The following is a 13,594-nucleotide window of genomic DNA, read 5'->3' as shown; positions in this document are numbered from 1 at the left end:
GGCAAGCTACCTTGCCATGGGGTGATGGAGCCCAGCAAACACTGGCTGTGCCCCTTTGTCCCAACCCCATTCTGAGTCAGGGGTTTGGCTGCCTCTGGCTAGCAGACTCATTTCCCAGGCTCTCCCACCCGCCAGCCAGCTGGGGAGGACTGGGAATGTGGGGGCAGCCACAAGAGGAGAGTCAGGCCCAGCTGCGGGGCACCTCTCAGCCTCAGCAGCTCCCAGCAAGGGCCTCCAGACCCAAGTACCTGGGCCCAGGGAGGGGAGAGCAGGGTGCAGGGCCTGCCTCACATTCCTCAGCCTCCATGGCCCAGGAGAGTGAGCCCAGGGGCCAGCTCTGCCACACAGGCACTGGCATGGCAGCGCATAGCACTGAGGAGCTACGACCCAGCCAGCTGGGTAACCATTTGCTCAGTCTTCTGCTACCATCCTTTGCAGGATCTGGGATATTCTTTTCATGGTTCCAGGCCCCCTCTTTCCTCATCTGCTAAATTACGGGGCCAAGGCCAGACAAACTCTCAAAGGGAGCATTTACACCCCACCTACCAGCACCACACAGCTACGGTGCCATCCATCTGCATGGTCTTTCTATAACAGGCCAGGTTCTGAAAACCCATCCACAGGTTTGTGAACAAAACCTCCCCACCACAAGCTCTCAAGCACCTGCCTGTTCTGCTGGGGCTGCGCCCGCATATACACACACACACACCCAAGCCCCTCATTTCAGCAAAGGTGGATACACACACACACACACACACACACACACACAAGACCCAAGCCCCCCCCTTTTTGCAAATGTGATCCCGCCTCTCCCCACCCTCCCAGCACAAATGCAGGGCACTCAGCAGGGGCTCAGCTTCACCAGAGCCAGAGCAGAGGCTGGGCGAGCCTTTCCACCACAACCCTGGCCTCCTGAGCAGAAACAAGACCCACCCCACCCTGTCCGTGCCTAGGCCTAGCAAATGCTCCTGAGACCCAGGGTAGCCAGCAGGAGACCACACTGCCGTCCACTCAGAACGTCCCCAGGCCTCAGTTTCCTCATCTGCAAAGTAACTGATTTGGCTAATCTACGGCTGCCATCTGGGACTGTGCTCTCAAGAGAAGCTGAGTCCTCTCTCCCAGTCGCTGAGCAAACCAAGGAACAAAGCGGCATCTCAGCTGATAGAAGCAGCAGAGCAGGAAAGGCAAACCAGCAGCGAACCCCGCTCAGGCTCAAGCTCAGAGGCGGCTGCATCTCCACAGCTCCCGGGTGCCTGCTTTCTCTCCCATCCCAACCCGGTGTATTTTTAAAAGGTCCAGGAAGGTGGCAGGGGCCAAGCGAAGACAAATCACTGCTCCCCTCTGGCTTTGCCACCTGCCCCACTCACTGCAGAAGAGCAGGGACCAATCAGGAAGAGCTGCACCCCTCCCGCGGGCAGGAAGGGGGATGGGGAAGCCTCTCTCCCAGGTGGGGTGCAGAGGCAAGGGTCTGGGCTGGGAAGAGGGGGCCTGGGAGCACCAGGGTAGGGAATATCACAGGCCTGAGGTCTGACGCCTGCTGGCAGCCTCCCCCTGCTGGGCCCTCCTCGTGGTTGGAACCAAAGATACCTGAAGCGGGCTCTCCGACTCAGGGTGCTCAGGCCCCCCAGGCCGGGCCCCTCCAGCCTCGGGGGCTGACCACCAGTCCCCTTGCCGCCACCTCTACTGCGAGGCCGCTGGATGTGAACTCTGACCTTCCGGAGGTCGTGGCGGGGAACCGTGGGGTTAGGGCGCGGTGGGCAGCATCTCACCATTTCGCCGCGCCGAGCTCTGGTCCTCGCCGCGCCTCTGACTGACACATCATGGGCCGGCACAGGGAGGGCGGGGCGAGGCTCACTCGATCACTCCCTTTGTTTTCCTCTTTCCTCCCCTTCCCCTGAGCCAGCGGATCTCCTGTGCTGTCACTGCTCCAGGGCCTCTGCCTCTGCGAGGCCGGTTGGTGGCGCCGCTTCCTGGGCTTGGTTCAGTCTTGGTGGCTCACAGGGTGCAGATTAGAGGGTCAGGGCTATTGCAGACAGACAGGCACTAGTCACACACCTGCTCAGGTCACCTGCTCAGGGCTTGCAGCCCAGTGCAAAAGCCCCTGCACTGAAGCCCACTGTCCCCAGTCCTGGCCACCTGCCCTGTCCCTGCTACCCAGGGCTGAGCCAGCCTGCACTGCTCATCCTCTTCCTCAGCTGGCCTGGGGAGGCAGCAGGGGGCAAGGCCCTCAGGCTGCTGGGTCCAGTAAGCCATGACAGGGAGGGGACCCGCCACGGCTGCCAGGGTTTTCAGGCACCACTCAGCTCCAAACACACAAGGTGGGAACTTGAGCCCCATGCTCCCGGCCCAGGCCCAGGTCCGGGTCCAGCACCGCGTCAGCCGGTCTGCGGTGTGGCCCCTCCCTTGCCAGGACCTGACCCATTTTCAATTCAGGTTACAAAGTGGCATCTGAGGAATGAGATGAGTGGGAAGCCACGAGAGGCGCCCTGGTGAGAACCTGGCATCTTACCTGCTGTGGCTCTCTCCTCACCCCTCCTGGCCTTGACCCCCCACCGCAACACACACATAAAATACCCAGTTCCCTGCTCCAGGCCTTCCTCAGACGCTGTGCATGTGGGGAAAACCAGCCTGGGGCTGGGAACAAGCCAGGACTGCAGCCCAAACCAGTTCCACTCCCCTTTTTCCATCTTTGCTTCAGAAAAGCATTTTGGCCAGCGGGGAGGACAGGCCCAGCCCCTACAAAGCCTCTCCACGTTGGCCTGCACAGATAGCAGAAGGAAGAGCAAACATGCCAAAGCTGCTGCTATCTCAGCCCAGGCAATCAAGGCCCTCCAGGATATGGGCTGACAGGGGGCCCACCCCTCCTGTCCTTCACCCCCAACCACTGCCCAGGAAGGGGGCAGGCACCTGTCACCATCCTTAGATGATGAAATTGGCCCCAAGAGCTGCCGCCTAAAGCAAAGAATAGGCCAGACATGGCCAGCCTGCTATGAGGCCGAACTCAGACATCACTGTGGTCATGCGCGGTCGAACATCTGACGCCCTGGCAAACCCTCCTCAGCCACAGAGGAGAAGATTCCACCCGGACACCTGCCCGCTAGAGTCACCGAAGCCCCGGGTATGGGATTCAGTGGCCTCTTGGAGCCAGGACAATAAGGTGACTAAGGTCTGGACACAAGCATGGATTTCTCCACTGATCCAGGCAGTGGCTAGGGCTGGCCAGGCCCCTCTCCTAAATGAGCGATGGGGACAGTTCACTGCAGGTGGGTCAGGCAGGAGGGCACCTACCCACCAGCAAACAGATACACACCAGCATCCTCCCTCGAGAAGATGCCGGCACCAGGAAATTGGCACAGGCACAAGAGGCCCATCCCATCGCAAGGCCCAGACCCAAAGACACCCCAGCTTCAGCCCCAGGGTCCAGGCCTCCAGGGCTGTGTCACTCCAGTCACTCCGCCAACATACTGAGCACACACCCCACCCTCCCTGGCCCAGCAGGCTCCATGCTGGCCTTCCCCCAGCAGGGAAACAGAGGGGTAACAGCAGTCAGGGGTGAGCCTGGTGCCTGGTTCCAAAGGGGAAGCTCTTTCCCTGGTGGATAGAGTGCAGGCTTGGAGCTGAGCTCAGAGCCAGGATTCACAGCGAGGCAAGCATGGCCTTGAGGGGAGGCAGAGAGGAGGGGCCTTGGGGAATCCCAGCCTCCTGCCAGTTTTCCTCCCTGATCTACCATGTGGGACAGTGACCACCACAGCCCTGAATGTATCAGAAAGATGAACCCAGATGAACCTAGTTTGGCCAAAAACCTTGGGTTCTCAAAGCAGGTTCCCCTGTGAGCCTTGGCATTTCATTCTTCCATGGTGCTGTGAGGGGCCGGGTCTGGCCTCCAGTCTCAGAGGGGGCCCTACTAAGGAATCGAGGCACATGAGGCCAGGGGCCAAGTCAGATGCCCATCAGGGAAAGGTGGGCCCTGGAGAGACTAATAACTATCCTGAGAGGCCAGGCTGCGGCACTGCACCTGCTGGTGAGCCCAGTGAGGGCATGGGGTCCTTGCTCATTCAGATCCTTGACATCACTGTTCTGCCTCTTCTAAAACAGGCACCGAGACCAGGGTGTCAGTGCCTCCAAATTACCACCTGTGGGCCCCAAAAGATCGCCAGGAAGGAAAATGAATCCAGCTTTGCCCCAGGACACAGGCTGAGCACTGCCAGTCCCTCTCAGAGCTGCAGGATAGAGGGAAGGGGCGCTTAGAGGTTGCTGCCTTCTTGCTTCCCAAGGGTAAAGCCAGTTCCTTGGCCAGCAGTGTTTCTGGCCTCCCCATTTCAGAGCCCAGCTTGCCCTCTGCCTATGACAGCCCTGGAACCCCAAGCCAAAGATTTCATCCTTTCTGGCTGTCTTGAGGGTGACATGAGGTGGGAGCCTCAGGCCCTGGATGAGGAACTTGCAAGAAGGGTACCCAGAATGGAGGAAGCGCTGACACCTTCCCTCCCTTCTAAGCCTCAAAGACATTCTGTGGAGATGAGTTTAGGGTTGTAACCAATAGGACTTTAATGTCATTACATGGCCTAAGGGCCAGTCACCTGCAACATGAGAACTCAGAGGGCCTTGTGGCTGGTGACAACCTGGTCACTGCAATTCTGGCTGCCTTCCTCTACCCCTGCCCTGAGAGCAGGGAAAGGCCTTGGCAAGTCACAGGTACTCTCTAAGTCTTGGTTTGTACATCTGGAAAATGGGAAAGGAAATTCCTGCTACCCACTCCCTTGAGGCTCAGAGCACAGCTGCAACCATGGCCCAGAATAACTGCTCAGAAACCCCACTTCCACCCAGGAGCGTGATGCAGCCTCAGACCTGGCTTTCAACACCTCACCTCTCCAAAAACTCAACCTCACACCGGTGGAGGCAGGGGTTTCCACCACAGGAAAGATGAAATAAGAGGGGCTTAGGTGGCAGTTCTAACACAGGAACCCAAACTTGCGGGCAGTGACTGGCCCTGTGAGTAGGAAGCAATGGCTGACAGGACCCTATGGGGGGTGGGGAGCACCTTTGTCAGGACATGCTGTTCTGGGGATCCATGCCAGAGCAGTAGGACAATGTCCCCACCCATCCTTCACCAACCAGGGTAAAGACCACAATACCTGTCCCCCCCCCAGTGGAATGGAACATTCCAACTGAAGTCGATGAATGCACCCAGGCCAGGCAGCAGTTACTACAGGTTGGGTTGGGGCCTGCAAGCATGTTGTGCATGCAGGGGAGGTGCGTGTAGGTACAAGTATGTGTGCACGTATGATACGTGTGTAGGTGCAAGGGTATGTGCATGGAGGGGTGCGTGTATAGGTGTGAAGGTGCGAGGGTGTGTGTGTGGGGGTGTGTGGGGTGTGTAGGTGTGAGGGTGTAGGGGGTGTGTTAGGTGTGAGGGTATGCTATGCGTATAGGTGGTGTGTGCGAGGTTACGTGCATGGAGGGGGTGTGCACGGGTGCAAGGTGTGTGCATGTAGGAGCCATGTGTGTAGGTATGAGGGTGTGTGCATATAGGGGTGTGTGTGTAGGCACGAGGGTGTGGGGTGTGTGCCTGTAGGGGTGTGTGTGAGGGGGTGTGTGCATGTAGGGGGGTGTGTGTAGGTGAGGGGGTGTGTGCCGGTAGGGGTTGTGTGCGTGAGGATATGTGTGTGTAGGTCCAGGGGTGTGTGTAGGGGTATGCGTGTATACACTTACAGTGCTGCTCCTGTTGGATTCTGGTTCAAGCCTTAGCAAGGCGGAGCAGGCAGTGAGGGATACTGCACTGTCGCCTGCAGACCGCAGCCCCCAGTCAGCTCTGCCGGAGGATATGGAGCCTTGCAGCTTGTGTGTTCAGCCACGAACCCTGAGAACTGGCTCCTGCTATCTGATGGGAAGCGCCTGGAGCGCCAGGACCACGCCTCTTGAAGCCTCAGCAGAAACCTCCAGGGCCCCAAATCCTGTGTCCAGTGGGCCTGACTGCGGGGCCGTACACTCCCCCCAGGAGGCGGGGAGCGAGGAGGGGGGCTGACTTTCTCCCCAGCTCTGCTGAGGCCGGGCCACCAGGCAGCAGCATGCGTCCAGTGGGGCGACAACCCTGCCTTCCCTGTGTTCCTGAGCTAGAAGTAGGCAAACTTCCAACTAGGGGACGGGGAAAATGGTACTCCCTGGGCGACACGGACCAGGGAGCAAAGAGAAGGGCCCAGAGGCGCCTTTCAGCCAGTCAGGGGCAGGCAGCCCAGGAGGCCCTGGGAAGAGGGCAGGCAGGACTCGCAGGGGTCTGTCCTAGCCGCCCAAAGACAGGGAACCTCCCATCAGACAACCCTGGGCGCTAAGGGGAACTGGCTCTGGGCAGAGGCAGCAAGCCTGCCACCCGCTCCCTCGCCCTCCGGCGCTGCCCTCTTCCCCAGGCACCCTGCCCCCAGTCCCTCAGGCAGCGCGGAGGAGGAGACGGGAGCTCTCAGAGCCAGAGGCGCCCCAGCCCGGGCCCCGCCAATGCCGGCCGGCACCCCCTCACTTCCCACAGCCGCCTCACTGCCGGCGCCCTCCCCCACCCATACCCCCTCACTTTCCGCAGCCGCCTCACTTCCCGTACGTCCTTCACTTCCCGTACCCGAGCTCGGCAGGAGATGGACGTGGAGGAAGTGAGCTCACGCAGCACGGGCTCAGGCTGTGCCCACGTGGGAACGGAAAAAAGCCCACGACTCGCTCGACCCTGTCCGCAGGGCTCCTCAGGCCGGGCCGCGTCGTCGCAGCTGGGAGAGCCCACCTGCGACCGAAGGCGCTAGAAGGGCATCCCCACCTGGCACTGGCTCTCTGAGCGGGCGGGGCAGGGCGCCTCCGTAAGAAGTCACCTGTGGCTCTCGGCCGGACCAGGGCGCCGGCTCCGCTCACTCACCCGCAGGTGGCTCCAGCTTCCGTCTCCGACTCCCCAGAGGCGCTCCCGGAGCCGCGAAGCCTTGGGGCGAGTGGGCGGGGCTCGGGCTCCAGCCACTCAGACTACCAGGGGCGGGGGCAGGAGACCGACCCCAGCCACCCTTAAAGCCGCCGCTGCCTCTGAGCCCCAGTCCTGCTGGGCCGCCAGCCCAACCCGAGGGCCTCTTTAAGAGGAGGGGCCAAGACCACGGAGAAGAGGAAGAGCAGCAGGCACCAGCTCTGCCTGGTCACTGTCACGGGAGGACCCCACTCAACTAGCAAGGTGGGCCCGGCTGCTCCCAAGGGATGCCTCCTGTCTGTCCTCAGTCTGTTCGCTGGTCTGTGAGCCGCCTGTCTGCAGCCTGTGGCTGGCCTCCCAAAGCAGCTGCCTCCCCTCACCACCCCCACCCAACACTAGGCAGACTCAGAATCCCACCCGCTGCTGACCTCATTGAGGACCGGCTTCTTCACTGGACTGAAGAGAAAGCACCCCTGCTAGCCCTGGAAGCTCCAGAGAAGGCGAAATCCCTGATCCTTCCCACACCCCATCTTGAAGCTACAAGGCTTCACCCCGACCTTCTGCCCTCCAGGCACTGCACATCCCTGACATAGAGAATGCCCCGACTCCAAAACTGATGTAGACCAGTGAACAGGGGCAGCCATAAACAAAGTCCGACCGCCCCAGCCTAGAGCACACAGGCCTCCCTGCTTCACTACTAGGATCCACAGCCCATGGGATGATGCATGCTGTCTTCCCACCCCACTAGATCGGAAGACCCTAGGTCTGCGGGTTGGCAGCCCACCCCATACCCACATGGTGCCAGACACCCAACAAGCACTCAGCCCACATGGGATCGGACCAATCAGCTTAATTCTTTTAGGGGAGGAGAAAGGTCTGAGAGGGATCACCATTCAATCAAAGAAAGAGTGTGGCATTAAGTAGCCTCATTCACATCTGTGGGAGCAACTGAGCACACCCATCCCCTATTCAATGGTGAGATGGCCTTGGAAGTCTCAGTCTCATTCTGAGCCACTGAACAGGATACAATTCCAGCTGCTGCTTACCACTGACATCTTTGTTTCTGAAACAACTAAGGTTTGGGGCCAGGCATGGTGGCTCATGCCTGTAATCCTAGCACTTTGGGAGGCCAAGGGTGGAACGATCACTTAAGCTCAGGAGTTTGAGACCAGCCTGGACAACACAGTGAGACCTCTTTCTTTTTTTAAACCAAAAAGAAAGAAAGAATTAAGGTTTGGAACAGGAGAAGAGGGTCTGTAGGGCTTGTGGAGAAATGGGGTGGTGGGCCACGCCTGGAACAGGACATAAGGGCGTGCAGTCACAGCCCCATACACCTGCCGTCCTTACCTGGATCCAGCCCAAGCAAGTGCTACATGACAAGCCACAACCCTGGGATGCAGCAGGGGGGAGAAGACAGATAGGGTCCTCCTCCATGGATTTCCATGTTCTTCCACACCTACAATGCACCCATGGGAACAGGGAGGCGGGGGTGAGCAAGGCACAGTACATTCCTAAGGGCCTCAGAATGTGGTACAGGGTGCAGATACCATACACACAGCCGCTCCTAATATTCTCCTGTCCAGACATCACTACGGGAGGTCTTCAGATAGTGTCATCATAACACTGATGAGAAAAAAAGAAAAAATCTATTCCAGCCAGGGCTACTGTCTGTTAGGAGTGTGCATGTTCTCCCCATGTCTGCATGGGTGTTCTCTGAGTACCCTAGATTCCTCCACATCCCAAAGCTGTGCACTTAGGCTCACTGGTGTGTCTAAATGGTCCCAGTTTGAGTGAGTGTGGGTGCACCCTGTCATGGGAAGGTGTCCCGTCCAGGACTGGTTTCCGCCCTATGCCCTGAGCTTCCCAGATAGGGGACCACCTGCAACCCTGAACTGGAGTAATTAGGTAAATAATTATCTAACTTTTTATTAATTGTTCATAAATGCATGTATAGCTCACATTTCAATGGTTAATATTAGAAATGTTTGGGGTCTTTAAAAGTTCAGTGATGTTTTTGTGGTCAGAAACATTCACAGGAACTTAACTCTTGCTTCTATCAATTAGCCTATAGTAAAACTGGTTTCATTCTATGTTTTGCTTAAAGATGAAGATCCCAAGAACCTATCATCAAGATTGAGAACTTACTGTAACTGATCCCACCATTCTCAGAGCCCCAAAGAAACTTCAGACCCCTTCTTACCTCAGAACTCCAAAGAAACACATGACATGGGATAAAATGCAATTAAAGCACAGAAAGATGCTGACGCAGAATCCTGGCACCACCAACTTCCAGAACTGGAAAGACCCTGAAGACCATCCTGGCCTCCTCAAAGCCTCTAGTACTTACAGACCAGCCCACACGGGTCCCTGGGGATGGAACAAAACCAGGCCCCAGTTAGACCAGGGAGAAAGGTCTGCAGAGGAAAGTCCAGCTTCTGCACACATTCTACCTCCCATGTGCTGAGAGATCTCTGGGACTCTCACACCCTTCCCTGTGGAATGGCCAGCTCAGCTGCACTGCATCCACCTGCATTGCTTTTTAACCATTCTAAGCCTCTAAGGCAGATGGGTGTTTAAAAACCCATAAACCGCCGGGGGTGGTGGCTCACGCTTGTAATCACAGCACTTTGGCAGGCGGGGCGGGCGGATCACGAGGTTAGGAGATCGAGACCATCCTGGCTAACACGGTGAAACCCCGTCTCTACTAAAAATACAAAAAATTAGCCGGGCGTGGTGGCGGGCGCCTGTAGTCCCAGCTACTCAGGAGGCTGAGGCAGGAGAATGGCGTGAACCCAGAAGATGGAGGCTGCAGTGAGCTGAGATCGTGCCACTGCACTCCAGCCTGGGCGAAAGAGCGAGACTCCGTCTCAAAAAACAAACAAACAAAACAACCCCATAAACCAGCCCACAAGTCGGCCGAGATTAGCACTCCCCCACCTTCCAACCAGACCTCCACCACACGTATTTTCAGTGGGAAAATGCCTCTGGATTTTGAACAATCATTTACAAGTGAATTTCCATTAGGGAAAAAAAAAAAGGTCTGGAAATTTACTTTCCTGCCTTGTATTTATTTCTTTCAGGCCATGGAGTCCTTTATTTCCACGCCTCCCACTCTGTTAGGACTCCCTTGGGTGGGAGTGCCACCTAGTGCCACTGTGAGGCTCTACAGGCTCTCAGGCCACCTGCAGATGGAGGCCTCCCTGCCTCAGTCAACCCACCTGTATTCTCTGCCAGGTCGCAGCTGTGTGAATTTCATGCACTACTTCTAGAGGGATGCCCTGTGCCAGGGAACAGAAGGTAGCTGCGGAACAGGGGTGGCAGGTGTCCTCAGCTAATTCTTATTTCCTGGCTCTTGGCCAATTCTCATTCCCTGGGGGCTGGCAGAGGCCCCTCAAGGAAGATGGCTGGTGTCTTAACGGCTAGTACAAGAAACCACAGGCAGGCATCAGCCTCCTAGACATCTGGGCAGAGAGGCCGGGCAAGCACAAAGTGCCTTCAGGCTATTTCTCTACACACCAGATTCTCCTAGCCCTGCCCAACTCCCCACTCATCTTTAAGATGAGAATCGTTTTTGGCAGTCCCACTAGCCTGTGAGATGTCCCGGATACCCCTGGCCCATTCAGAGCCCCACCAGCAGCTCCCTAAGGGTCCTGCCCAGGCACTGAGGAAGGGCAAACTGAGGTGGAATAAAGGAAAAGCGCTTTAGGCCAGACGTGGTGACTTAATGTCTGCAATCCCAGCACTTTGGGAGGCCCAGTAGTTTTGTAAAAATACAAAAATACAAAAATTAGCCAGGTGTGGTGGTATGTGCCTGTAATCCCAGCTACCCGGGAGGCTGAGGTGGGAGATCACTTGAACCCAGGAGGCAGAGGTTGCAGTGAGCTGAGATCGCACCACTGTATTCCAGCCTGGGTGACAGAGCAAGACTCCATCTCAAAAAACAAAGAAAAAGAAAAAGTGCTTTCAGGCCGGGCATGGTGGCTCACACCTGTAATCCCAGCACTTTGGGAAGCTGAGGTGGGCGGATCACCTGAGGTGAGGAGTTCAAGACCAGCCTGGTCAACATGGTGAAACCATTTCTACTAAAAATACAAAATTAGCTGGGTGTGGTGGCATGCGCCTATAATCGCAGCTACTCGGGAGGCTGAGGCAGGAGAATTGCTTGAACCTGGGAGGTGGAGGTTGCAGTGAGCTGAGATCGCGCCACTGCACTCCAGCCTGGGCAACAAGAGCGAAACTCTGCCTTAAAAAACAAACAAAAAAAACCAGTGCTTTTAGGTAGAGTCGTCTGGCAGACAGCTTCACGCAGGGCCACAGGTGTCTTGAGTTGGCAATCCCTGGATTCCTTCCAACCCAGAAGTTTAGCCTTGTGTTTAAGTTCCATTTTCTTTTTTTTTTTTTGGAGACAGAATCTCACTCTAACCCCAAGGCTGGAGTGCAGTGGCACGATCTTGGTTCACCACAACCTCTGCATCCCGGGTTCCAGCGATCCTCCTGCCTCAGCCTCCCAGGTAGCTGGGACTACAGGTGCCTGCCACCACACCGAGCTAACTTTTGTATTTTTAGTAGAGACGGGGTTTCACCATGTTGGCGAAGCTCATCTCAAACTCCTGACCTCAGGTGATCCACCCACCTTGGCCTCCCAAAGTGCTGGGATTACGGGCATGAGCCACCATGTCCTACTGAGTTCCACATCTTCTTGAGACATGGTCCCTCCACTATTCCACACATTGACCGCTCAAAGCCATGGGGGCATGGCTGTGTGAGCCACACTTCCACCCTCAGCGATATCCTCCTGCCCTAGAATGAGCCTATAATTCTCTGAGGTCAGAGCTGGCCCCTGCCAGCCAGTTCCAGTGGCATAAGAACACTACGGGAGTTCAGGTAGCACCGGAGCAGGCGGGAGGCTCTGCTTCCCTGCCAATTTGACTATTTGCCCATTTCCACACTCACACCTATTAGGCAAGAAGTAAAATAGTACTTACTAAAGCTCCACTCCCTGTCAGCATGGGGCCAGGTATTTACCTACACATCATTCTCATTTAACAACTTTATGAAGGCGTGAATGGCCCTATTTATAGATGAGAATAATAAAGCTACAGCACGTCTGTGGCTTACCAACATGGAGAACATGTCCGATACTGCTCACCGCCAGGTACACCATGGCGCTGGGATGCGTGCTGAGCACAGGCCCATGGGGCTCCAGGCAGGGGACAGGGAGAGAAGGAGGACACAGGCCACTTCACAGGGTCCTGCCTTATGCTTAGGCCGAATGGTGACAGATCAGACAGGCTGATCTGTCTTTATTCCTTTTGATGAATTAGAATACTGTACTATACTTTTTTTTTTTTTAAATTATAAATAGAGGCTAGAAACAAGGAAGCAGCACTCAGGCAGGAGTGGGCATCCCTGCAAGCCCGGCTGCTCCTGAGTAAGGCCTTTCCTGCACTGCTGCTCCCCAAACACCTCAGCCCTTGCCACAAGCCCCTAGGGCCATGCCTCAAAACAACAAAACCACCTTACGGATTCAAGCAATTCTCCTGCCTCAATCTCCAAAGTAGCTGGGATTACGGGCACCCGCCACCACGCCCAGCTAATTTTTGTATTTTTAGTAGAGATGGGTTTTCACCATGTTGGCCAGGCTGGTCTTGAACTCCTGACCTCATGATCTGCCCACCTCAGCCTCCCAAAGTGCTGGGATTACAGGCATGACCCATCACGCCCAACCTTTTCCCTTTTTAAAAAAAGATTACATGTTAGTCGGGTGCAGTAGCTCACGCCTATAATTTCAACACTTTGGGAGGCCAAGGCAGGCATATCACTTGAGCCCAGGAGGTTTTGACCTGCCTGGGCAACATGGCAAAACTCTTATTTAAAAAAAAAAAAAAAAAAAAAATATATATATATATATATATATATATATACACACACACAATTAGCCAGGCATGGTGGTGCATGCCAGTAATCCCAGCTACTCAAGAGGCTGACGTGGGAGGTCAAGGCTGCAGTGAGCCATGATCACACCATTGCACTCCAGCCTGGGCAACAGAGCAAGACCCTGTCTCAAAAAAGAAAAAGTTAAAAAAAAAAAAAGAGAGATTACATATTTACCATTAAAAATCTCTCATTGGCCCTAAACTGGCAACAGTCATCTAACCCTGGTCTCACACCACTCTGAACCGGATCCTCCTCTGTACTTCCTCCTGCACCAGCTCGAGGGAGCCACAGGGCTGTTCTGTTCAGACCTGAGGGCCCCATTCAGGCACTCTCGCTGGACGTGCATGTCACTTGATTCCAGTGACTGAGGACCTGAGAACTCCTTCGTCCTCCATTTTCCAGAGCAGAGAAGAAACAGTGAAAGCTACAGAAAAGCATCTCTGCTTTTGTGAAAGCACAATTCTCTTCCCATGCTGACTCGGTCTGGGGAAGAGGTCAACTTTTAGATCCATTCTTCTGAAGAAGCAAGTATCGCGCTCCCCTCACCCGGCACTGGTCATCTTGAATCAGTGAAGAGGAAAGCTCTTCACTTCCTAACGTCACGTCCTACACATTACAAACTCTGACTGAAATTTCTCACTCAGAATATTTGTAACCTAAACATTTAGACCGAGTGGCAAGGAAGGAGGATCCATGTGCTTCCAGAAATAAGGCTTGGCCCCAGACAGAGCC

The 13,594-nt window shown here is 55.7% G+C and overlaps 1 protein-coding gene across 9 annotated transcripts in view; it reads right to left on the bottom strand.

Moving 5' to 3' along the window:
* Nucleotides 1-13,594, bottom strand: part of PISD (phosphatidylserine decarboxylase) — a 44,873-nt gene that overhangs the window by 5,411 nt on the left and 25,868 nt on the right. Inside the window, exons 1-2 of one of the 9 annotated variants that reach the window (XM_007975476.3) lie at nt 6,890-6,996; nt 1,770-2,023 (exon numbers count right to left, since the gene is read on the bottom strand). The exons of 2 other annotated variants lie outside the window; for them this stretch is intronic. In XM_007975476.3, the coding sequence (XP_007973667.1) occupies nt 1,770-1,822 (53 nt within the window). In that variant the 5' untranslated portion in view covers nt 1,823-2,023; nt 6,890-6,996. 6 more of the 9 variants (XM_007975481.3, XM_007975480.3, XM_007975474.3 and 3 more) reach the window with 6 other exon arrangements.

Source organism: Chlorocebus sabaeus, chromosome 19 (genome assembly GCF_047675955.1).
Source record: "Chlorocebus sabaeus isolate Y175 chromosome 19, mChlSab1.0.hap1, whole genome shotgun sequence".
NCBI classification, from domain to species: Eukaryota; Metazoa; Chordata; class Mammalia; order Primates; family Cercopithecidae; genus Chlorocebus; species Chlorocebus sabaeus.
Note: the sequence above shows the minus strand (reverse complement) of the source record. Positions and strands in the feature narration are given on the sequence as shown.